The 23829-nt window shown below is 39.5% G+C and overlaps 1 protein-coding gene across 2 annotated transcripts in view; it reads right to left on the bottom strand.

Moving 5' to 3' along the window:
- The window catches only part of KIF25 (kinesin family member 25), a 41155-nt gene extending 20731 nt beyond the window's left edge, over positions 1–20424 (bottom strand). Inside the window, exons 1-8 of one of the 2 annotated variants that reach the window (XM_054280501.1) lie at positions 20286–20424; positions 19512–19577; positions 15604–15720; positions 13593–13734; positions 8687–8790; positions 7393–7475; positions 5840–5882; positions 2005–2072 (exon numbers count right to left, since the gene is read on the bottom strand). In XM_054280501.1, coding sequence (XP_054136476.1) covers positions 2005–2072; positions 5840–5882; positions 7393–7475; positions 8687–8790; positions 13593–13734; positions 15604–15720; positions 19512–19577; positions 20286–20363 — 701 coding nt within the window. In that variant the 5' untranslated portion in view covers positions 20364–20424. The remainder of the gene's footprint in view (positions 1–2004; positions 2073–5839; positions 5883–7392; positions 7476–8686; positions 8791–13592; positions 13735–15603; positions 15721–19511; positions 19578–20285) is intronic. The other variant, XM_054280502.1, reaches the window with a different exon arrangement.
- Positions 20425–23829: the final 3405 nt, after the last annotated feature.

The following is a 23829-nucleotide window of genomic DNA, read 5'->3' as shown; positions in this document are numbered from 1 at the left end:
GCTAACTGATTTGCCAATAAAATTATAAAAGCATAACATGTTGAAAGCTGGAATTTTCTTCCTGAGCTGAAATCAAATATTTTGACATTTATTAGTTCCATAAAACATTGCTAAAAAAATAAACATTCTAGAGTTCATAAGAAACATATGCTTTTCTGTTTATAAAAAAATAGCTGTACTGGGACACTAAAAAAACATTCCTGGAGAACTGCATTCTTTGGGGGATTTACATTTTTTTAACCCTTTTCCTGATTACCAGGATCTACACCACATTTCCAGAATCACAGCACCTCTGGAACAGTGTGTCAATACCATTAACTGTGCTGCTCTGCAGAGCTGAATTCCAGCATTATTCTGTGTTTACTTCAACTGGTATGGCTGGGTCAGGTACAGCTGAAGAGTGAAAGGAATTACTTTGAGTAGCTTACCAACATGTGAGGGGGCCATGTACCCTAAGAGAGCTCATATGCCTTGAATCAAAGAAGTCCTGTAACCTGTGGGATCAGTAAAGCTTCCCCAAGATCTGCATTATCTCAGGATTTTTCAGGTGCTTGGTGGTCTGCATGACAGCAGTCCTCATTCTCCTGTGAGTAGAATACTGCAGCATTTTAAAAGAATTCCCGCCTTGGGGAAACGGTAAATGACTAACAGTGTTTAGCAAACCTACAGGAATTTCAGCTGAACAGGCTCAGACATTAAGTTTAAACCAGGACAGATAATTCATGCTGGGTACATCTGACTTTAAATCAAGTTTTGCCTTCAAGCAAGGAAGCATGAAATTGTTCTCCTGTATTCTGTTTCCAGAAGGTTTTGCATCATGGTTCAGGGTAGACAGCCTCCTGAATCATTGCAATATACAGATTCAAAGTTTGCATTAGAAAGAGGCATTGGGGTAAAATTTTGTACTTTGTCATTTACAGAGTTCTCATTGTATTATTACACTCTTCATTCCTGTTTTCAGAGGTCCAAGTCAGCACTATTTTGACAAAACAAAAGGCACCCTTCAGCCTGACTCCCAGCAGTTTTCTGTGTCACTGACAGACTGGCAGTGATTCCAGTGTCCCATTAAAGCCCTTATCACAAATGGTGCACCCAAAATCCAATTCATCTGTGGGGATTTTTGAGCATCTAATATGGAAAGTAGTCCCACTGTAGCCTTTCCCTTGGGGAGCACTGATTTCCTATGCCACTGCTCTGCCTTCCTGCCTCTGGTCAGGCTGTTTGAACATCAACTCCTACAAGTGCTCAGTCCAGTTTCTGCCAAAGTCATGCTCTATGTCTAATTGCTGAAATCTTGCAATCCACCTCAATTCTTAGAACCATTGAATTGTCTGGGTTTTAAGGAACCTCTAAAGGTCACCTAGTCCAATCCCCCTGCAATGAGCAGGGACATCAACTAGATCAGTTGCTCAGAGTCCCATATCACCTGACCTCAGATGTTTCCAGGAATCTGATATCTAGTCCCTCTTTGGGAAACCTATTCCAGCTTTTCACCACATTCATTGTGAAAATATTCCTCCTTATATCTAGTCTCAATCGACCCTCTTTTAGTTTAAAACCACTACTACTCCTGTTCCTATTGCAACAGGCCATACTAAAAAGTTTGGCCCCATTTTCTTATGGGCTCCCTCTAAGTACTGGAAGGCAAACAAGGCTTCCTTACCTTTAAAACATTTTGCTACATTGCAACATGTTGCAAGGATCAGGAACTACTCATGTTGTAAAAAGAGTCAAGTCTCTATAAAGGTTTCAAATTCAGCCCTATCAGTAGTCTTTACTGAGAGAGAAGACTATTATCCATTCTCTGAAATGCATTATTCTGTCCTGAGAAGAACATAATTATCACACTAAAAAACCCCAATAATCTTCCTCCCACCTGCCCTACTCAAAAATCCCAACCAAAAAGAGCATTATCCTCTAGCTAATGTCTACTAAAAATATTAGTCTTCATTACACAAATCTTCCAGCAATCCAGATTTCCAATTGTTACACAGGACTACCCACCTCTCAAACTGAAAAGCCTTGTTTACTGAGGCATGACCAGGACGGCTGCACTTGACAAGGATGGTTTCCTAAGAGAAAAGAGTAAATTAACTATAGTTAATATCACAGGCACACACAAAGCCAAATATCCATCAATCTTAATGTATCAGCTGACAGCTTTAAAGACCAGGAAATCCAAGCAGCAGTCACCAATTCATGAGGCTTTAGAGCATACATAATGCAGTGAACTTGCAAAACCATAAGAAAGGCCCTCAAAACCCATTCAGGTTATTAAATAACAACCAACACAAAACATGCGCTCAAGTTCAAAAGAAAGATCCAAGCCCTTACCTGAACTTTTTATTGGACCTAGAAAGTCACAGGCAAGTAAACACAAGCTTCCCAACTGCCACTACAGGCACAAAAAATTGCAAAAAGGAGGTTTTTTTATTATTGGGCAAATTTTCACAGTGCCTTTTCAAATTGATTTCATAGATACCTCTGTCTAGAACCGAGTAAAAGATACACATCTTATTAAATAACATGGTAGTCCTCAACTAAGAGAAAGAGCTGCACTACAACAATCTGTAGAATTCCACGAGTTTTTAGTGGAATGCACTTTCCAGATGAGTTATACAGTAACTTTGTAAGTCTGACAAATATGCAAGCAGCCCTTTAAACTATTACCAGAGTACAAAAATCCCAGCAGTCTGATGTGGCTTAGCTAGCAAATTCTGTGCTGTTCTGCTCCTCATAGCCAATGCTGCTTAATTGCTGAGAAAAGCAAAGAAAAAAGATGTGGGGGCTTACAACAAATTGGGTGGAAGCTCTCTAGCACACAAAATACTTCATCCAATTCAAAGAGATTTTCTAGCTTACTAACCTGTGGTTACATTACTGCATTTGATGGGAGTGCTGAAATTCCTAATGTGCTTCAGACTAGTGAGTTGGAGTGCTGAACTAGTGGCCTCAAATAAGTATTGCCACAGACTGAAGTTATAAAGAGCTGAGCAAATAGCAATCACATAACAGTATGTCCAGTGTGCAAAAGGCTAATAAACACCAAATTTCTTCCTTTGAGTTCATGAGTATTTCCACCTCTTTGGAGAAGAGAAATGTATAATTATCAGACTAATGATGACAAAAGACTTACTGTACAGAATGAGCTGTTACCCACCCCAGTACTGGCAAATTTAGCTGACTTCAGATTCAGTACAACAGTGCTACTAAATGGCCTGACACAAAAACTCTAATAGGATCAGTAACCAACAGGCTCCAGGGGAAGGAAAAAGGAAAAAAACCTGAAAAATATATAGAATGAGAGAATAAATTTCTGATTCAGATATCTAATATACTTGCAGACAAGCTTTCTCTAAGGTGAGAAATAAGAGAAAAAAACCTCTATTTGCATAACATAGAAACAAAAGAAGTGACTGTCAGCAGGCAGAAGTTTCATATGAGCATTTGTAATGATCATGTCCAGTCAGGCTTTGAAAGTCTCTAAAGATGGAGATCCAAACCCTCTCTGGACAGCCTGTGCCAGTGTTTGACTACCCTCACAGCTTCTTCTTGTGTTTAGGCTGCATTTCCTATATTTCCCATTCCCCCTTGGGCTATCACCACCAGAAAGAGTCTGTGCATTCATATCTCCTCATCTGCTCATTTTCTCAGGTGTTGACAATACCAGCACTGTTCAGTGTCCTAATCTGTGTGGAGTGGTTCAACCTGATGTGTGCTGTGTACTCACTCTCCACAGTTATTGCACAATAAGCTTCAGAAGAAAGGCTCAGACAGTTGTTAATGTTATGTTGAGGAGCAGAGCATACACAGGACAGCAAAAAGAAAACTTCAAAAATCTTCAAGTAACTCAGAAACTGAAATACAATACTCTTCTGGTACACTTAGTAAAATCTTAAGCCTTTTTTAGACTTAAAATCAGAATCATGTTTCTCTAGACAAGATGAACAATGTGTTAGAAAAGATCATGTGTCTTAAGGATTATATGAATTTCTAAACAAGCAAACAAAAAACACCCACTCAGAGACTAAATGGAAGTTATGTAGTCTCCGTGGATCTGGTTCTCAAATGTGGCTCTGCTTTCTAACACAATCATGGCAAATAACTGCCTGGTTATGCCACACACAAAGGATTTTCAGGAAAAAATTCTGGAGAGGCAGTCACGATTTAAAAAGCAAAACTAATAAATTCAACTTCTACCACACACAGTCTTCGTTCACCCTGATCTAAAATTTCCTTTAAATCATTATCTGGGAAATGGTTAACTTGTTTCCAGAAATACAATCTTTGACTGTGTTGCAACTAAAAGCTCAACATAAGTCAAACCCTGTATTTTAATCTGAAAATACCACATTTATCCTAGCCACTAGCATAACATCTTCAGTTGTTAATAGCAAAGTAAACAGGCAATAAAACATTATTTTCTTTTACTTTTGTAAGATTAGTCTAAATTGACTGCTTTTTGTAAGGATTTTTGCAACATTTTTTTTTCTTAAAAAAGATAAATTCATATTAAGAAACTAACAAAGGCTTCAGGTCTGGCAAGTATTTTAACTAAATAAATGTCCAGGCAAACCAATAAACCAATAAACAAGGCAAACCAATAAAACATTTGAAGTCTATGTTGTGTTTTCCAAACCAGGAAGTTAGCATTTTGCAAATTTCATTTCTTAATCTCATGCTTATATTTATATTCCTTAAATATTTCATAAGATTATCATATTGAAGGTCACTCTTTAATACAAAATAAAACTCATGAATTGGCATAAGTAAGCCAACACTGCCTTGCCTGTAAACATATCAATACTGTAATACTTCATATATCTCTATGAAATAATCCAAAACCTAAATATTCCTATATATGCCTAATTTCATCCTTATGCAATAAAATTTAACAGGTCAGAAATGGCTGCAGTATTTTATAGTACAATAAATGTGTCAGGATATCCAGAATACTATGTCTACCATTACAGGTCCCTGTTTTTTATCTCCTGATATATTGACTTTCTTCATCTCTTTATGAGCTCCATTAGTTACCTAATTGCACACATATAGATATAGATACAGATATATACATATAAAATTATCCATATTATGCAAGTGAGATCTGCCTAATGAAACTATAATTTGGGAGATTTAAATGCATAATATATTGTAGGTCACTTCAGCAATATTTCAAGCACTACACTATAAAAGAGAATTTGGCTCATCACCATGTAAGTAACAGAGAGCAGGCAACTAAGAACTATGGCAGCTATGAAAATTAAAACCCAAGTTAATACTTTGACCTTAGCTCACACTACTGTCCCTTTTTAAATTTTATATCTCGGTAATGGCCTCAGTTAATGCTGGAATGTCATTTGCAACCTCAATGACCATTCTTCCTCCGCTGGATCCAAGCCAGGATGCTTTAACATGCTTGACTATAACACCACATAGGCTGCTGTGGTTCACCAGGTATCAGATTCCTGTCCTAATGCATTAGCTGTGTTGCAATAGTAATATTTGAAAAAAGCCTGACATCATTTTAGAAATAGCTACAGCGCATACAGGTGGCTCAAAGGGACTGACAGCAGGAAATCAGCAGCAGTTTGACTTGCAAGCGTTTAACCTCCAATTAAAGGATGGCTGCCCCAGCAGAAGCTCCAAGCTATTACCACTACAAAGAGTCAGGATGAAAACAGCACAAACCACCTGCTATTGCACCCATGGGTAATCAAATCTTAGTAGCACCTGGCCTTGTTGTTTTAGTTTTTTTAAAGGCATGGTTCTCATGTCCCTTTTGTTTCTTCTTCTACCTCTATGAATGTGCTGTTGAATTCCACCATCAAATACTTACATCATCAGCTGCATACGCCACTTTTTCTGAAAAAATTCTTTGCCTGTAAAGGAAGAAAACAGCATCAGTAGGGGAAGAAGAGATACCTTTCAAACCATAAGCGTTCCACTTAGCTGAGAAAAAACAATGTTTAAAAGTGAACTGTCTGAAGAGTACCTTCCAGAATTGCCACTACTATTGTACCCTATGTACATACTAACATTACAGCTAATTTTGAGTAAATAACAAATTAAAGTGCAATCAAGCAAAATAATCTGCTTTAGAAAACACATTTAGAACAAACCAAATTAAGATGAATGCACTTCAAGCCATTCTATTATTTTGTGATTGCTGCATGAGCTTGTAACAAGAGGCTTTCAATTTAGAAAATTGAAGTGAGAAATACCCTCTTTTCAGGAATTTGTCCCTGAGCTTGAATCCATGATTAGTCCAAACACTGACTGGGATTACTGAGGTGTATATATCTATTTATGTGTGCAAGATTTTGGACATTCAGTCCATAGTTTTAAAGATAAGTTTTATTTCAATTACTTTTTGATACATTAACAAAAGTTATCCTTGACAATTGTTTGTTTGGCCCAGTCCATCCTGTTTTACACTGCAATCAGCACCTGATCGCACTATTTCATACTGCAACAAAAAAAGTGAGTGGGTTCGTTCCCAGGTGTACAAAGCACAGGCTAATGCAAGTTTCAACTTCAGGCTTCTTGAAATATCTTGTCTGTTATTTTTGACATTGTTTTAATTAAAACAATCTTTTTTTTTAAGATTTGCCAAAAAATAATAAACTTTAAAACACTGAATGTACTCTTTTAGAGTTACCAGGCAGTAAAAGTAAAAGAAGCCCCAAATCAGCTATTTACTGATAAAGCAAATGACAATGTTATTGGTTTCTAGCCACCCACCTAGTTTTTCCCTTCTTTCTTTCCTTCTTTGTATACACTTCAATCCCTACTTTCTTTCATGTTAGTCATCTATGGAGAATTCAGCCTGTTAAGCAGATACTTGCATCTAATCCCTCTTTTCATTTTGGATCTTGGAATGTTTTGACACATCAGTTACAGTAAACATTTTCTACATTAGGGCTGCAGAGCCAAATTAGACTGAAATAGAATTACCAATGTTTGTGGTGACAGCCAGTGTGTTCTATAGCATTACAAAACAACTGTAACACTGAGTGTGTATCTCTACCCACGTCTTTTGGCAGCTCTCACATTACTGCATCCCAGAATTTGTATAGGATAGTGAATACACTCTAAACTGATTGCAGCTGTGTTACTTCTGCCAAGCCAAGGATAATCCTGGCTTGGCAGAACAACTATGGCTTTCTATTGAGATGGACATACTTTTAGACAGGGAGATGAGATTGGCTAGAGCCAATTCAGCAGGAGAAAGAAAACAGCAATTAGTTTTTATGATACCATCATTGTCTCCCCACACACATAAAACCAGAAAAATCAAGGACACAGTTGTTCTCATACAAATATAACTATTGTTTTCCCTTTATTTGAATTTTGAGTCAGATAGGCTCTAACACAATCAAAACAGTTTACCTGTCTTGTGAATGTCCAGCAGCATCATCAAAAGGTAGTAATGGTCGAATCCTGCAGTGGACTCTGATATTTCCTCTCAGTTCCTGGGATAAGAATATTGAGCTGTATTTAACACAAGTTACTGGAGAGATAAATACACTGAAATTTGTCAAACAGACATAAACATGTTTAAGAAAGCCAGTGTTTACCACATCAAAGCCCTATACTCTGTAGGGGAAAAATAGAATCAATATAATTTGTCTTAGTAAGGTTGGACAAAGTACTTGAGGAAGCATGAGCTCTTCAGAGCACTGGAATTGTATAGCCCTCTCTAGGTCATATGGACAAAAACAACCCTTCTGAGACATTTTCCTTTCCCTTCCTTTTTCTCCTTCCTCTTTACATGAGCTTTTTCAGACACCTGTATTAACTCAACAGACAATGTTATACACTCCATTTCTCTTCCACCAGTCTTGAGGAAGATGTGGAATTTAAAATACACTGTATATTTTCCTCTCCACTGCATTCCTACATGATTAAAAAGTTGATTTTTTACTGTAGGACATTTTAGACCTGTTTATCTTCTCCATTTTGTTGGTGATCAGTTCTTCTTATTTTATATGACTGAACACAGCTTGCCTGTGAGGACTAATGACCACTGGTATTAACGCCCCATTGCTCTGGGGAATATTCTTTCAGTAAACTGCAACACAAAGCAAAATTTAGAAGGCAAGTATTTTTAACAAAGAGATTCATTGTTCCAGGTAGAAAAACTTTTAAAAAATTTGTTTGAAGGAGGTTTGTGTTTCTAAAAATCGGGTCCTGATTCAGGAAACCCAAAACTAGTCATTTGTGGGGAAGGGAGGAAGAGTAAATTTAAAGTACAAATAGGAAAAATGTAATCCCAAATGAACCATCAGTAATGGCTGAGCAGGATACAGCTTGAGATATTTGGAAAAATAAAAGATGACTACTTTGCAATATCAAGTTATAATTTTAAGAGTTTCAAAACAATTTCAGAAGCTGCAAATTTAGAGAAGAGGAAAAAGAAACTCAGCTTTTGTCCACTATTCAAAATGGATTATACTCTTTAGGGCAGTAGGTCACATGAGAGCATTTGGAAGATCGTGTGTAAAAAGAAAGGAGTGGGATTTATTATAAGACAAATGTGCCTCAGGCAATAAACACATCATATATAGACAGCTGGGACAAGTGATATATCCATGTGAAGTATATTCTTTACTTATATTGGTGAGGAAATTATGGGAATAATTTCAACAAAATAAGCCAATGCTCTGTTATTAAACATACTTACAATTAAGCTGTTATGTAGAGCCTTCCTTTTCTGCTTTTCTTTCTCATATCTCTCTGTCACCTCTTGTAGAGACTGCTCAAGATCAAAAGCTTTTATCTGAAACACTAGAAGAAAGCAGTTTCAGAGATATAAACTCCATGACTTTATAAAATGAATTGTTCAGTAGCACCTCATGAAATATGATCACAAACCTTCTCAACTTCTACCAAATTTCAATTAGGAGGCTTAGTTTCTGATTTAATAGGCATCTATGAAAAATCCCATCATAGTTCTTGCTATGTGAAGCTACAAATTATTACCAGAACTATACATGTGAAGTCTTGAAAAGCAATCAATAATGCAAGATATTTAAAGGCAGCTCAAATGTGTCAGTTGAGTCAGTGATGTTACCTGCCAGTGAAGCCTGAAACCTACATTTGAAGCAGCCTGCTGCTAGATGGGGATGTCAGTTGCAAGGCTCACACCACATCTGCAATTATTAGACTCTTGTGGGCTAGCTTTACAAGAAGTTAACCTGTCATTTGCCCTCAGTCTCACAGTGCTACTAATCCTTTACAGCAGTTTTAAGGTTCCTCTTTAAGATAGGTCCATCACTCCATGAGGAATTCATGGAAAGATGGATTCATTCATTCATTCAGGAAAGATGGATTATTTGAACCCTAGAGAGTCTCTTTCACCAAACTGAGAAGGCTTGTATGGGTCATTATAAAAGCTCTCTAACTTCACAAATGGTTTTATTTCAGCCCAATTACATTAACACTGAGCAGGCCTAAAACAAACACACAGCCCAGAAGACACATTATGCGACTGTAAGCTTGTGTAAAAAGCAAGCTCTTAGGAACCTCAGTTCAATATCCCCAGCAATCAGTGAGCAGTTTGGAGATGTAGAGTATCAAGCAGTCAAAACCAGGGTCTGAGAGGTGAATTAGGCAGATGGCCACCAGCCTCAGTACGTGCTACCTTGTAGAGCAAGGAACAGACTCAGTATCTCAGCATGGTCACACATACAATTTAAACTCTCTGGTAAAGACTAAAAATCAGATAATCAGACAAGGGACATTTGTGTACACTAGAGATTTCTCAGATCTCTTTTTTCTAATACCCATGCCATTCATGTCCAGCTCACAGTGTCCTTCCACAAGTGCATGCATGCAGGGAAAGCATGATGTTAATAGCTGGGGAATCAATGTCTAGGATTTTCACTATGAAAAATCCTTCTTTTGCATCCAGCATGTGGAGTAACACTAGCATGCTTTGGTTTGGAGAATCCCATGAAATTATGTTACCATAAGTTTTCAAAAGGGACACTTACAGTCACTGACCCCTATTATTATACTGTAATTTTTAAAACACAAGGTTAAATTCCATTGATTATTTAAGTAATATTCTATTTATTATTTAAGTAACTTCCACAATAAGTATCTTCATTTACATATTTGTGTACACACACTTTGAGTTCCTAAGTCTCTGAAACAAGCAGTAAGGTAAAGCAATAGATGTTGAGAGTACTCTTCCATTATTCCAGGACTGAAAGAACAAAAGTTTCCTGATGCATAAATTATTTCTGAACTTCTATTGTTTTTTCTGAAAGTAGAGTTAGGCAGTTACAAATATAAACATTCATTTAACATTTTCCTAGTTTTCTGCTTGGCATCAGATGCAGGCAATAAAGGTGTTACATCTTTATCTTTAACCTAGGGGTAGACATTGGGTACATCTGTTTTAATAACACACTCTTCGTTAGGCAAGAGAAGTAGTCACCACATGAATGGAGCCATTACGGACATCCCTCTTCCCCATCCTTTGTCCATTTCATTGATTGACATGGAAATCTTCTGGGAGCTGGGAATGCCAGCAATTTTTCTGTTTAAATGTTACCAACCACAGTAAGATCAGTCTAACAGTTGTGATGTCTTGCAAGTGTATTCAGGACTGTAACCATTACAGTCTCCTTCCTTCAATTGACAGTCTCAGCGCTTTATATTCCCTCCCCTTCAGTGCTGCACTGGACATTCTGCTGTGCTCACACAACTGCTTCCTCAGTCACACAAGGGTCTAAAAGCAGTCCTTCCTTCTGAGCAAATTCTGTCCTGGCTCAGCTCCCTGATCTGTTCTGTGTGTGGTTCACAAACAGTTACACAAACATAACAGGGACATGAAAAAGAGGAGCAGCATAACCTAGCACAGCCACAGCACATCTGAGACATGGATGTGTAGCAGTTCCCATAGTCCCCTGGGGTTTTTAATGTTTCTTGCCAGTCTAGAGTCCATTTTTAAAAAGAAGATCAATCTAATCATGTCTCCTAGGACAAGCAGCTATGATGCAATAGACTTAATACCAAAACTTCTTTGAATTCAGCTGCATTTTATATTCCACCCTGGAACATTATTTTTCCCATGGTATCTTGTAATAGATCAACAAGTAATGGTTTTAAACTAAAAGAGGGTTGACTTACAACAGCTATAAGAAAGGTGGTTGTTACAGTGTGGGTGGTGAAACACTGAACAGGTTGTGCAAAGAGATGCTGGATTCCCCACCCCTGGAAACATCCAAGATCAGGTCAGATGGGCCTCTGAGAACCTGATCTAGTTGAAGATGTCCCTACTCACTGCAAGGGGAATGAAAATAGATGACCTTTTCAGATCCCTTCCAAACCATTCTATGGAGTATTCTTTAGGCTGCTACAATATTTCTGTTACTGGATCCAAGGTCCTTGTACTTCCCTATTCTACTAAGGGAAATGCTCTCAAAAGGCAGCTGAGCTGGTGAAAATCACCTGTGGAGTTGAGGAGAAAAGATGATGGAAGTTCATGTTCCACCATGTTTCATGTTATAAAGTCATTAGCACAGTGCAGAGCTCAGCTTTCTCTAGAAAAAGCAAAGAACATAGGTGGTAGCACATGGACAAAATGGGAAAGCTCCTTTTTTAATCTTTTCCATCCCAGAGAGAAAGGGTCCTGGAACTACAAAGCATATCTAAGTCATGAGGCTTATAAGTCACCACAATTTCCTCTTTCTGATAATATCTGCATGGTGAAGCAATCTAAAACCTAATCTCAATTTTTCATTAATTCCTACCTTTTCAAAAATCTGCTGAATTACTGTATCTGTCTCAGTAGTATCATTTGCAGTTCTGTGGCCAATTTTTTTTAGCAAAAATGATATCAGCTTTATCCCTGAGGGAAACAGACCTATAACAACAGAATAATGGGCATCTCTCTCTCTTTTGAACTGCTACTGCTTAAATTCAGTGGGAAAGGTGGCATAGCCTGGTTTTCAGATTGTGAATAGATATTTCTAAGCAAAGGACTATTCAGTTATTATAAGAAAGTTTTACAGTTTGTTGCATGTCAACTACAACCTTGAAATTTACCTACTCAAATGCTTCTTCTGTAATTTTCTCCCTTGTGTTAATCTCTATTTTAAGATTAAACTGGTAATATATACTGTCTCCAGAATATATACTTAGGGCTTTCTGTCTACAAAAGATTACATGTAATTTAAGGATGGCAATTCCAATGGTCATATTTAACCTAAACAATATAATCTCCATCTAAAACACTTGACAGAGAACTGAAAACCAGACAAATTAAAACAAAAGTCATCCACCAAAGTGGATACTAATTTTGTTATAGTTAGGGAAGATTCTCCTGCTTATGATTTCAAAGAGCAATGCACCAGGAAATGCAAATTGAGAACAGTCAACACAATTTTGCCAAGTCTCTGAAGGAACACTTATTACACCACAATAGCTCAGTGCCAAACTCAATCTCATAGCTGCTCATTTAGCCCCTGTTTCAATAAGAGAAAAGTTCACTTTTTAGATAAAGTTAATTTTCAACTTTGGGATTTTTTTCCTTGAAGGAGCATTTTTTCTACAAGAATAATACAGTAACCAAATAAATTTTATTTATAACTGAGTACTTAACATACAGGAATAAGTTCTGTAAACACCCATCACCGAGAGTGCTGTTTGTTGCTATTGACATGAGGAGTCCCATCAGAACCAAATCAGTCCCAAAATTAAATAATTCAAGGTAAGAAAATGTACCTTTTAAATGGTGACACATGGCTTTCAGAGCCTCACAAAGAGCCTCTGATTGGAAATTTGTGTATTTGTTGTAGTTCACCAGGCTGCCACACATTCAACAATTTAAGCATTGCATGTGTCATGTGATTCTCAGGCCTGGTAGGAGCTTCACCAGACTCAAGGAGATTGGAAGCAGATGCAGAGATCCCACATCATGGGATCCAGGTGCAGGACCCATGCACTTAATGCTCAGGGATGAGGGCAGATTGCACCTGTGCACTGGCTCTCTTTCCTATGCATACATGAACAAGGAAGAGCCTGAATTCTAAAACAGCAATCCATGTGCTGTTAGTATCTACAGTCCAGAAGATGCAACTGGTTTTTGAATAGGAAGTAATTTCTTTTTTGATAAATACACAGAAATATTAAAAATCAAGTCTATCCTCATTTCAGGCAGTATTTTCAGAAACCTCTGAAATAAGCCAAGTGCCTTCCTGGAACAGTCAAAAGCAGACAAATTTCAGCTTTATAAAGCAATGCATTCTTTATTTGGCTCTTCTAAAATAGCCAAGACAACAAGCCTGAGAGCATCAGTTTAAAAACGCTACAGCTGAGCCAACTCAGCAGCAGTCTAATAGCAGCTGTAATCCACACAAAAGACAAATTCAAATTATCAATCATAACCTCTGCAGACTTCTTTGTACTTCTTCTAATGCTTCAGAACTCCTTGATGATTTAATGTCAAACAAGAAACAAACGCTACAATTTCAGTGACACATTTCTCAAAAATAAACCTCAACCTTTTAACATTAGTAACATCGAACAATTACATTGTTGATGTTACATGTTTGAAATCTAAGTGCAATGAGCCTTACTTTGCATTGCTTCATGCTGCAGCTGTATCCTCTGGACTGCTGCCAGAACTTGGTAAAGACAAGTCTTGCTTTGACGTTGAAAGTCTTTTGAAAGCTCAACAGCAAATGAATGAAGGCTCTTCAGGTCTTGCTTAAGCCTCTTCTCAGCAAGAAGAAAAATATGTTATAAAGTCACAGGACCAGCAGTTAAGAAGAATCAATATAACAACCCAAATTATTATGGTGAGACACCACAAACAGGAAGAACCCTCTACTTGATGGAAGGAAGCCTTCAAGAGAATATCTTTCAGTATGTTTAGAGAAGGATCCTGCAAAATATTTAGCAATGTAATTTCCTAAAAGTTTCAGCAAGACTTTATGGATCCTTATCATTTTATCATAACTATTTTGACTGTAACACAGCTTCAGGTATAACCAAGTCTCTGTTATTTCACCAGACAAAAATAAGTGTGTGTGAGCATGTGTGGGCTCTGTCCACTTTTAAGTCATACCCAGAACTAGCAATGAAAAATTGTGAACTATATATCCCTTACTTTAATTTTCCACACTTTGATCAGAAGGTATTTGCTAGGATTCACTTGAGGCATTTCTTGTATAGGCTAGTTCTATGTCTTACTATGAGAACAGATGCATTTTGAAAAAACCCAGAAACTGATGTTGTTCAGAAAAGTACTTGTATTATGTGTGTAATTCAGTGTAATATACCTGATGAGGCTTTTAAATGTTTGTAAGATCGGCCTATATTCATTTACAAGTCCACCTAAATAAAAACAAATTGACCTGATTTTAGGATTAGTAAAGTTCTTGACATCCAAGTCCTGAAATGGACATGCAAAACCATCTCTAAGGTGAACTTAACAATACCTTATGCCACAGAAACAGTGTGGTATTTCATTGTCAGCCTGTGTTACAAAGTGTTACATATTCTGTGACATTTTATTTTTCTAACTGTGGTACCAACCTTGAATTAATTAATTAGTTTCAATGATAAAAAGGCAATCTAAACTAAAGGGACAAAATCACTGCATTTCTCACTTTCAAAGGCCATACAATGTAAATGGGAAGGAGTATCTTTTTGTTAGTATGGGCATAGGATGACTGTTCATCTAGACTTTTATTTAGAGAGCTTTGCTCCTCCTAGTATTCATTGACATCTGATAGTTTACTACCTCAATCCACTGATATTGCATCACAAGCAGTTCTGCCACTCTAGCTAATCAAAAATGGAAAATACTACTACAAAATTTACAAAGCAGAACTGCTATAACTAGAATAAAACAGTATAATTCTATTGTGAGGGACATACAACAATCATCTAGTCCAACAATGCTGCAATTAAGTTGCATCCTTCTATCTGTTAAGAATCAGATTTTTTCCTGAGATACTTTTTGGTCATTTATGCAGGCATTTGGTGCTGCCCTGAGAAAAGCTGATATTTGGTAGCGTCCCTAAAAGGAACTCACTACTCTGTGGAGTAACTTCACAAAGAAGTACTTTGACAAAGGCAAATAATATGGTACTGGCACTAGGAGAAGTTTCAGTCTCTCTGATGCAAAATTAAAACCTGAGTGAACATACAGCAACTTCTTGTGAGATCTGCCAGAGAACTCTTAGTAATCAGTGGAGCTCTAAAATGCCTTTTTTGAAAGATTGCCTACCTGGGTAAGGTATATTACAGTTACAGTTTCTAGGGATGTCTGTATGACAGTTGCATGGGGAATTGTAAAGTTTTGACTACAAAAGTATCTGTCTCAGGTATTATTAGCACCCTATATGTAAGATCCTGGAGCTCAGGACCATCCACTTTTACCAGCCTCTCAGGTGACTTTGCAGCCTATTACAACCACTATGAAATAAATCATTGTTACATCTCACTGTAAGGTCTCTTGTGAATACAATAAAGCCACAGATCAGGTTCATATCACACCATTTTCTGGGGTTTACTATATTTGATAATCATGTAAATGTTTGGGGCATTGATTATGTCTATGTTATCATTAAATGCCCTTACCTTTATTGCTCCATGCAGCTGGGTTACAACAGAACTCCTCTGAAATTTCATCTGCTGGCCATGAGCAGCATAGAGCTGCAATACTTCATTAGTGCTTCTTCCAGCCAACCCTTGGTACTATTAAAAAAAAAAATCACAAGAAATCACTTAAAACACTCCTGTCTCCTGTTGCATTCTGTCCCCTTTTTCTCTGTAAATATTGGTAATTCAACCATATGATAACATAGGATGTTGCTAATACTTAATTTCTTTGCTTTTACCTTTTTCTGAGTTATGTGAAGAATCACCTCATGGTAACAGGCCAACATCACAAAATTCTACTTTCTTGGGTCATAAAGCTGAGCACCAGATTACTAAAATACTTGTGCAGTACCTAAACCCCTTACTTATGCTTGATGTGGATCTAAAGGGTTAAAACTGTGCCTTCACTTAGGGAAAAGGGCTGGTTTCACAGCTGGATTAAGTGTCTCTGGAAGCTAGATTCAATGCAGAAAGCACTGTGGAAGGACATGAAACAGAATAAAGACAAACATACAGGTGTTAACCACTGATGTCCTGAATACACAGCCCCCAGCTTTGTACCCCCTGACAACACCAACTCCACTACAATCAGTAGGGTTGCAATGGTGCCAAGCTGGGCCAACAAAGCCCTGCTCTGGGTCTTCAGAAATTACAGCAACCAAAGCAATTTTTAAAGTTTGTGGAGAAGAATCCTGTCTAACAGTCTAAAATTACCTATTATGCAAAAGCAATTTTTATGGCCAACTTGAGAATTTTTTGAGATGTTGAAATCAAAAGGAAAATAGAAATAATGCAACTTTAAATATTTACAGGCCTGAATGCAAGAAGAGTCATCTCGGTAGAGACTTCTTGTGAAATTCTGCAATATAGAAGAATCTGTATAACACTAAAAAATGCATTTTTGTAATTTTCTGACAGTCCTGGTGCTTAAAATGAGCTGCAACTTCAGCTATTTTCCCCTGCCACCTGTTCACATCTATCATACATTAACCAGTACGAATTACTTCTTTATTTTTGAAATGCATTTGCCTGTTGCACAGACTTATTTCCTTTTTTATTCCCATCATATATTCTGTGACTGTAATTCCCTGTTGTTTAAATTAGCAAAGCATAGAAGAGACAGAAGACATGAAAGAGCTAAACCTACTCACACAATGGATTTGATTCAATTCCAATCATCTGATAACATTTATCAGGTGATAAAAAGCAAACATTTAATTGCAGTTTAACTACAGGCGATATGGACAAAAACAGTACAACATCCTGGAGCTGTTAAGATAAAGACAGATTGTATTTTCAAAAAAAGAAGTACTTCACTTATCAAAACCAATATTTTCATGTGGCTTTTTCACCTTCACAAACCATGAATCTTCTATTTACACATGCAAGTGGAAAGTCTGTAGAACAATGTACCACCTTAGCACTATTAGAAAAAGTTCTTACAAGAAATAGCAGGAAGAGGTTTGGTTTTTTTTAATTGTTACAGGCTTTAAGTTCCCAGACATTGAGATCGATTCTATACAATGCTTAGAAAAGTTAAGCATATGTATATAAACAACTGCTGTACTCAAGCCTTGTTATTAAGTAAGCTTAGGGTAGCCAAAACCTCCTTTTAGCACCTAATCTGCACAGATTCCTCTTGACCCTCCACATTTCTCACCACTAAGACAAAAGCAGAAAGTTTGATGCTACTGTCATTGCATCACTTTGTTTATTCATCTTCATTGCAAACGTTGCCTTGATTTTGGGGTTTTCTCCACCAAAACAGTTTTAACATTCACCAGAGTTGTTCATAGGCCAGCACTTGCAAACCTGTGCTTGAGCATAGAAGCAAAAAATGGACCAAAACATTTTTACAGTCAGTTTTATTGTAAGCAGAAGTGAAACACAACTATTCAATAGCATTCTCCAAAGTGAAATCTCACTTTTGCAATCAGATCCATTCTGGCAGACTTGGCTTTACATAAAGAAGGCTGCAGGGTTAGGACCTCAAAGACTGCTAATAAAAGATAAACAGACTTCCAAACAGGAAAAAGCAGGGCAAAGGGAGAGCTACCTAGAAATCTGCCTGCCTGTGTGCAGTAACAGCCCCCCCAGGATGCTGCTGGGATAACCACACACCAGGCTGCAGAACACAGGAGAAGTGCTCAAGTTCATCACTGTCTCAAGCATGTAAGGGAAGGTCTGTAGCAGGAGATAACATTTTAATAAGGTTGATGCAACCTATAGGCAAACATTTACACTGCAAATCCTAATTTATGACAATCCTCATAAGTTTGTCTCCAAAGCTTCCCAACTCACTCCAGACAAAATGAATCCAATTAGCTTTTACAAATTAAGGATGAGACCTCTGTTAACCCTGCTCCCTGTGACTGGACCTGTTACAGCTCAATCACTCAGGCAGCTCCACTGGCAGATCTGAAGGATCAGGGATACACAGTCAAGGGCAGCAGCTTTTCTCTCCAGCATAGCTGGTGGAATATTAGGACATACTGTAGAATATTGCACAACCTTAAATAATACTCATTTCAATTAGCATTGTTTTTAATAGAGGGTCTTCAATTAAGGTAAAACTATTTCATAGATGTCAGTTCAGCCTGTATTTTCAGATTGCTGGGGCACATTAACCAAGAAGAGGCAATTTTTTAAAGTGTACTTAAATAACTGCCTGAATCAGTGCAAGAACCATTAGTGCAAGGTTAATTGCAAAGGATTTCATTTGACATTGTTTCTGACTGGTGGTGGTAACACTGTCCACACTGCTTGTGTGTCTGTAGGTGCCCATTCCTTCCAGCACATTTTTCAATAAAATGAAGCAGTGGTCTATTTCAAAAGCAAGGCTTCATTCTCTGATACACAGACAACTCCTTCCTACATCTGACACACCTTACTGACTAGAATAATTAATTTATTGTCCTTGTGAGGATAATAAAAATCTGCTGAAATACTTAACGCTTTCAATGAATATTGTAAAGAAGAACAAAGACAATAAACACATTTCCTCAGAATAAATTAGTGTTCTTCTGTATACCTAGCAAAACTCATTTCACATTTACCACCTGTTTCCAGTTAGACTTTGAAAAATGCTAAACCCACTTTTATCCACGGGTGTTAGCAAACCCACAGGGAGGGCAAGTGGCTTCCCTGAGGTCACCCAACCAGTTAATGTCTCAGCCCAGATTAGAAACCCTTGGCCAACAGTTTCCATCACCACTAATACTCACAGCTGGCTCTGCTCTAGCAGCCTAGATCTACATTCAAAATTCTTTAAATCTCTGAAATCCCCTCCTTTGAAGGCCCCAAACATTACCACAGGCTGCTCCTTATTTTAGTGAGGATCTAGGAAAAGCCTATACTTATATCCTTCTATCCTATAGAAAGATATAAAGCAATGAGGGCTTCAAGTTATTGCTGTATGCTGTGTGACAAGGCACACATGGAACAATAAAAGCACTAAAACCACAGCAGGGCATCCCTGGTAAGTCTACTCCTAATGAAATGTCTCTCCTGCACTTTGTGAACAGTTCCTTTCCAAGCATCATCCCAGTTGTGTCTAAAAAGCATTCCTGAAAAATCTGCCATTGTCTTTTAGACAAATATGTTCCCTGTAAGAAGAGATATTCCACATTTAACGCTTCCAGAGTCATTCCCTCAGTTCAGCTTTCTAGATTTAAAACAATAGCAAATATTTAAATTCAAGCTGACTTCTAGTTACTTGATCTAGTTACTGCTACCATTCATGATTTTAAAGAGATGCTGAGCCTTAACACTTCATAGATTTTCCCAACTGGTAAAGAGGGCAAAACCTGAAAAGAGGAAGGCAGATGTCAGTGCCTTTTTTCCTAGTTCCATATTAATTCTTTCTGAAAAATATAAACAACAGTCACCTCTGCAAGCTTTAGATGAAGAATAGCATTTTCAGTTTCCAGGACAACTATTCTTTCTTCTTTGGCCTAAGGAAGAAAACCCACCCAAATACACAAAAATGAAAATTAAAAAAATGAGTCTGATTAATATAATTTCATTATGATAGCCATCATTACCACATTCCACTGTTTCTCAAACTTCTGAGATCAATGGACTACCTACCCCCATCTCATAATCACAAAAATATTTGTATATGAGCATGCAAAAATTAGGATAAACTCTTAATATTCCTTTATTTCCATCTTTTCTGTTACGCTGCTTGCTTGTGTGGGAACGCATAGGTACACCATTTAAAGCGCTTTTGCTTTGCGAAACCACCTCCTCCTGGCATTTTCCAGACCCGCGATCCTTACCAAAGCACTAGTTTATTTATTTATGCATAAGCACGTAAGTTTTCATTTCCAAGGCAGCACTATCAGAGGTTTTTAGCGTCGCCCCCAGACGCTCCCTCAGCCCAGGGGCACCTCCCGAGAGCGCCGAGCGCCCGCCCTGCCCGGCGGTGGGGCCCGGGGGAAGGAGAGCTGCTCACTGCTCTGACACTGCACTCCTACCCCAGCCCCAGCTGGAGCAGGCTACTCCGACACGTGGGGGCCTAACAAGCGGCACTGCGGGATTCGGGATGCCCGCCCAGGAGGAGCCGGGATCGCAGCGCCCTCCCGCCCGGGGCTGAGGCGCGGCCCCGCAGCACGCGCCCGCCCGTGGCCCCGCCCCGGCCCCGCCCCTCGCCCCCTCACGCGCAACCGCTGCTCCAGCTGCCGCAGGCGCTGCGCCCACACGGAGCTCGGGTCGAGCCCGCGGCGCGGCCGCATCATCCTGCCCGGTCCCGCGCCGAGGCGGAGCGAGAACTCCCCCGGCTCCGGCTCCGGCCGCGGATCCGGCGGGGATTTAACCCGGGACGCGTCTGGGGCGGTAGCGCGGCTGCCATGGCGACGGGCCCGCCCCTTCCCCGCCCTTCGCTCTGCGCTGCGATTGGCTAAGCGAGCGCCACGGCCTGTCAGCCACGCCCTATCTCTGAGTGGCAGGGCAGTCAACCAATCCGCAAGCAGCAAGCGGGAACGGGGCGGGGCCACGGCGGTCACTTGTGACGGAGAGCGCCCCCAGCAGGGAGGCTGAGCAGGGAACGGGCGTGCTGTCCGTGGGAGTGGGGATCCCGCGGGACAAGCGACCTCAGAGGTCCATACCCATTATCCATGGGAGTGGGGGTCCCTCCGCCGCAGCGTCCCACGGGACAAGTGACCTCAGAGATCCATACCCATTATCCATGGGAGTGGGGGTCCCTTTGCCTACAGCTTCCCGCGGGACAAGCGACCTCAGAGGTCCGTACCCATTATCCAGAGGGTGGGGGATCCCTGTGCCTGCAGCGTCCCGATCTCAGACACCATGGTCAAGGATTAGGGCAATGAGTGCAGGAATAGAAGGAAAGCCTGGAGCTCCCAGGCCGGTGTAAGGCTACCCTGTTCCTGGGCTCAGGGACACAAGCCTCACATCAGCGCAAAGGGCGAGGAGGAGAAGGACAGAGATGAGAGCTCTGATATTGGCTACACGACTTCCCCCTAAGCAGCCGGTGATGTGTGCTTGGGCTAAGGCTGTCAGGCCACAAAGAAGATTAAGGGATAGGAACATCTGTTACACGGAGTGTGCTGGGGGAAGTGCAGCCCGGAGGAAGGGAAGGCTGAGGGGGACCAGGATCACAGGATGTGCAAGTACCTGATGGAGAGTATGGACACCGCAGACTGCTCTGTGGTGCCCAGGGGCCGGGGCAAGAGGCAGGAGTCTAAGGACAGTGTGAGGATAGTCAAACAGTGGTACAGGCTGCCCAGAGAGATGATGGAGTCTCCATCCTTGGTGCTTCTCAAAGGCCCAGCCCCATGCAAGCAGCTGTAGCTGACCTTGCTTTGACAGGGAGCTGGATGATGCCCCACAGGGGATGTTCAGTAACTGCAAACACGGCCGGCATTAGGGCTGGTCTTAGGACAAGCACAAAGCCTGTGAGTTCAGGTCGTGTGGGACTCCTGAGGAGCTGCCCAGAGCAGGAACTATTCATCCAGGCTATGGCTGGGGGTCTCCCACTGTGGTTTCCAAGGTGAAAATGTGACATGCATTAGTAACATTACTTGGTACTCTACTGTATTGCACTGAAAGATTTACATGGTCTTGAAAGCAGTCATTGTACTATTTGGCTATAAAATATGTAAGTATACCAGATACAGACATGTCAGCTTCTTGGAAGTGGGAAATAGTACTATTTTTGCACTATAGTTCTTAGGGTTTCTTTTTTTTTAAAACCAAAACCAACATGATAATTACAGAGGAATCCAGTTCTGCAAAATAGCAGTCTCAAGTTACTCTCTACTGAACATGGTAAATGTGCTCTCATGTGGACAGTAGAAAATCCAAAGACACAGAGCAGTGAATTCCTCCATGTTTGGCACAAAAGAGATAGTGTTCCTTTCCTAAGGAACCCAGATACAGCCCAGCTATCACAGACCAAACCAAACACCCCTGTGCAGCTCTATCCACCATCTTCTGGGATCCTGCATCTTCAACAAGTTGCTACAATCTATAGCCTCTGTTTAAAAAAAAAAAAAAAAGACCCATCTGACTGGTTGCAGTTAGGTTTGGCACACAAAAGTGTAACTCAGCAGTTCCTCCTTGCAACTAGCTCTGCTCTGATGGAAAAATGAGAACTGACAAATGGATAGGCTAAAAAACAGTTCAAAAGAGCTGCAATGGTGTAGATGTTACAAGATGTTGGCACTAGGTAAGGCAGACAGGATTTTAATCAACATCAGCTATTTTGGGGAGGATGATTTAGTTGCTTGCAGGGTGTGACTCACTCAATTCTTGACAATGAGCTGTGATTTTCTATGTAATGCTTATCCTGCAGCAGCAATCAAGTCAGAACAACGTTATTTACCAGCGAAACTCAGCTTCATCCCAGAAGGATCACCTCTGAAGTGTGATGGATAATCTCTCCCTCACTGTGGATTTTACCTACAATTAATGAGATTAAGGATCTTGTTTCTGTAGGTTGTAACAGACAAGACTTAATTTACTAGCACTCTTTGAAGTAGTAACCTAAAACAGCATCCACTACTCCTATTTAGTCATTTCTCTGTGCACCTCTGAAGGTCAAATAGTACTAAAAATTGTCCCATGAGCAGAAAACCAAAAAATCTCAGTATGATGTGTAACTCTTCATAACAGCAGCAAATCTCCTTAGGGATCTTCCTTCTATTTCCAAAGCTTAGGAGAGGTTGCTTGATGAACGAAACAGCCTGTTGGTGAGACCTGGGAAAGAAATAACATCCAGCTATCTTCTAGAAATGCTGCCAGACTACTGCAGCACACCCTTCTACACTGATTCTCTACTTTAAAGAATAGTTTTTCCCCCAACTTTCACCAACTTGATCCCATATCCCCCCTGCAGATGCAAGGCCCTGCCATATTACAGACCCTTCTGTGGAACTTCAGGGCCAGAAATTTCATGGAACTGTCTAAATCCACATTTAACTCTTAACTTTAGCTTCAGAGAAATGCCGTACGTGGATTATAAAATCTGTCAGTGGATTACAAATCTTAGGTCACTATTAAGTAAGCATTGTCTTGAATATTTCTGATGCTTTGGTAACTGTAGTTGAGTTCTGAGCACCTGTCAGTAACAATAAACTGAGATTCTCTGGGCAGGTGTATTGCACTGTGGTCTCATTATGTTTACCTGCTTCTACAGCTGGGAGAGAAGTCAGCCAACTCCAAATTTTTAGCCTGTGAGGCTTTGCCTTCTGGAACACAGAACCAGTAAGTGACCCTGAGACAGCTGTATCATTTGACAAAACAGGAGAAAGAGCCAATTCTTATCATACATGAGTCACTGCACGTGTTTTAAGACTGTTATTACTGAAGTTCATTTTTTACTAGGACTATGTTTTGTGTTATCTAATTGAATAAGGAGGTAAAGAACAGTTTACCTCCTTATTCAATTAGATTGAATAAGGAGGTATTTGTTTTATTTTGTTTATTTATCCTTTGTTTATTCTGCTACTTGTGTACTCATTGCTTGACATACAAACAGCAATCTGTATGATCAAGTATATTGCTTATTATTTCAGGGAACAGGATCCATACTATGGACTTGGTCAACATTTTCACTTCACTGCCTTTTCCTCAAATCCCAGCAAGACTGTAGTACAGACTAGCTAAAGGAGTTGAAAAACAGGGTATATGGATGATAGGTGCAGAAGGGAGAATTTAACACAGATTTAAAATTATTTGTTTTGT

The sequence above is a fragment of the Melozone crissalis genome, unplaced genomic scaffold (assembly GCF_028551555.1).
Source record: "Melozone crissalis strain CALT ecotype California unplaced genomic scaffold, PUWL_Pcris_2 ptg000027l_1, whole genome shotgun sequence".
Taxonomy (NCBI): Eukaryota; Metazoa; Chordata; class Aves; order Passeriformes; family Passerellidae; genus Melozone; species Melozone crissalis.
This window is presented reverse-complemented; position numbering and strand designations above follow the sequence as displayed.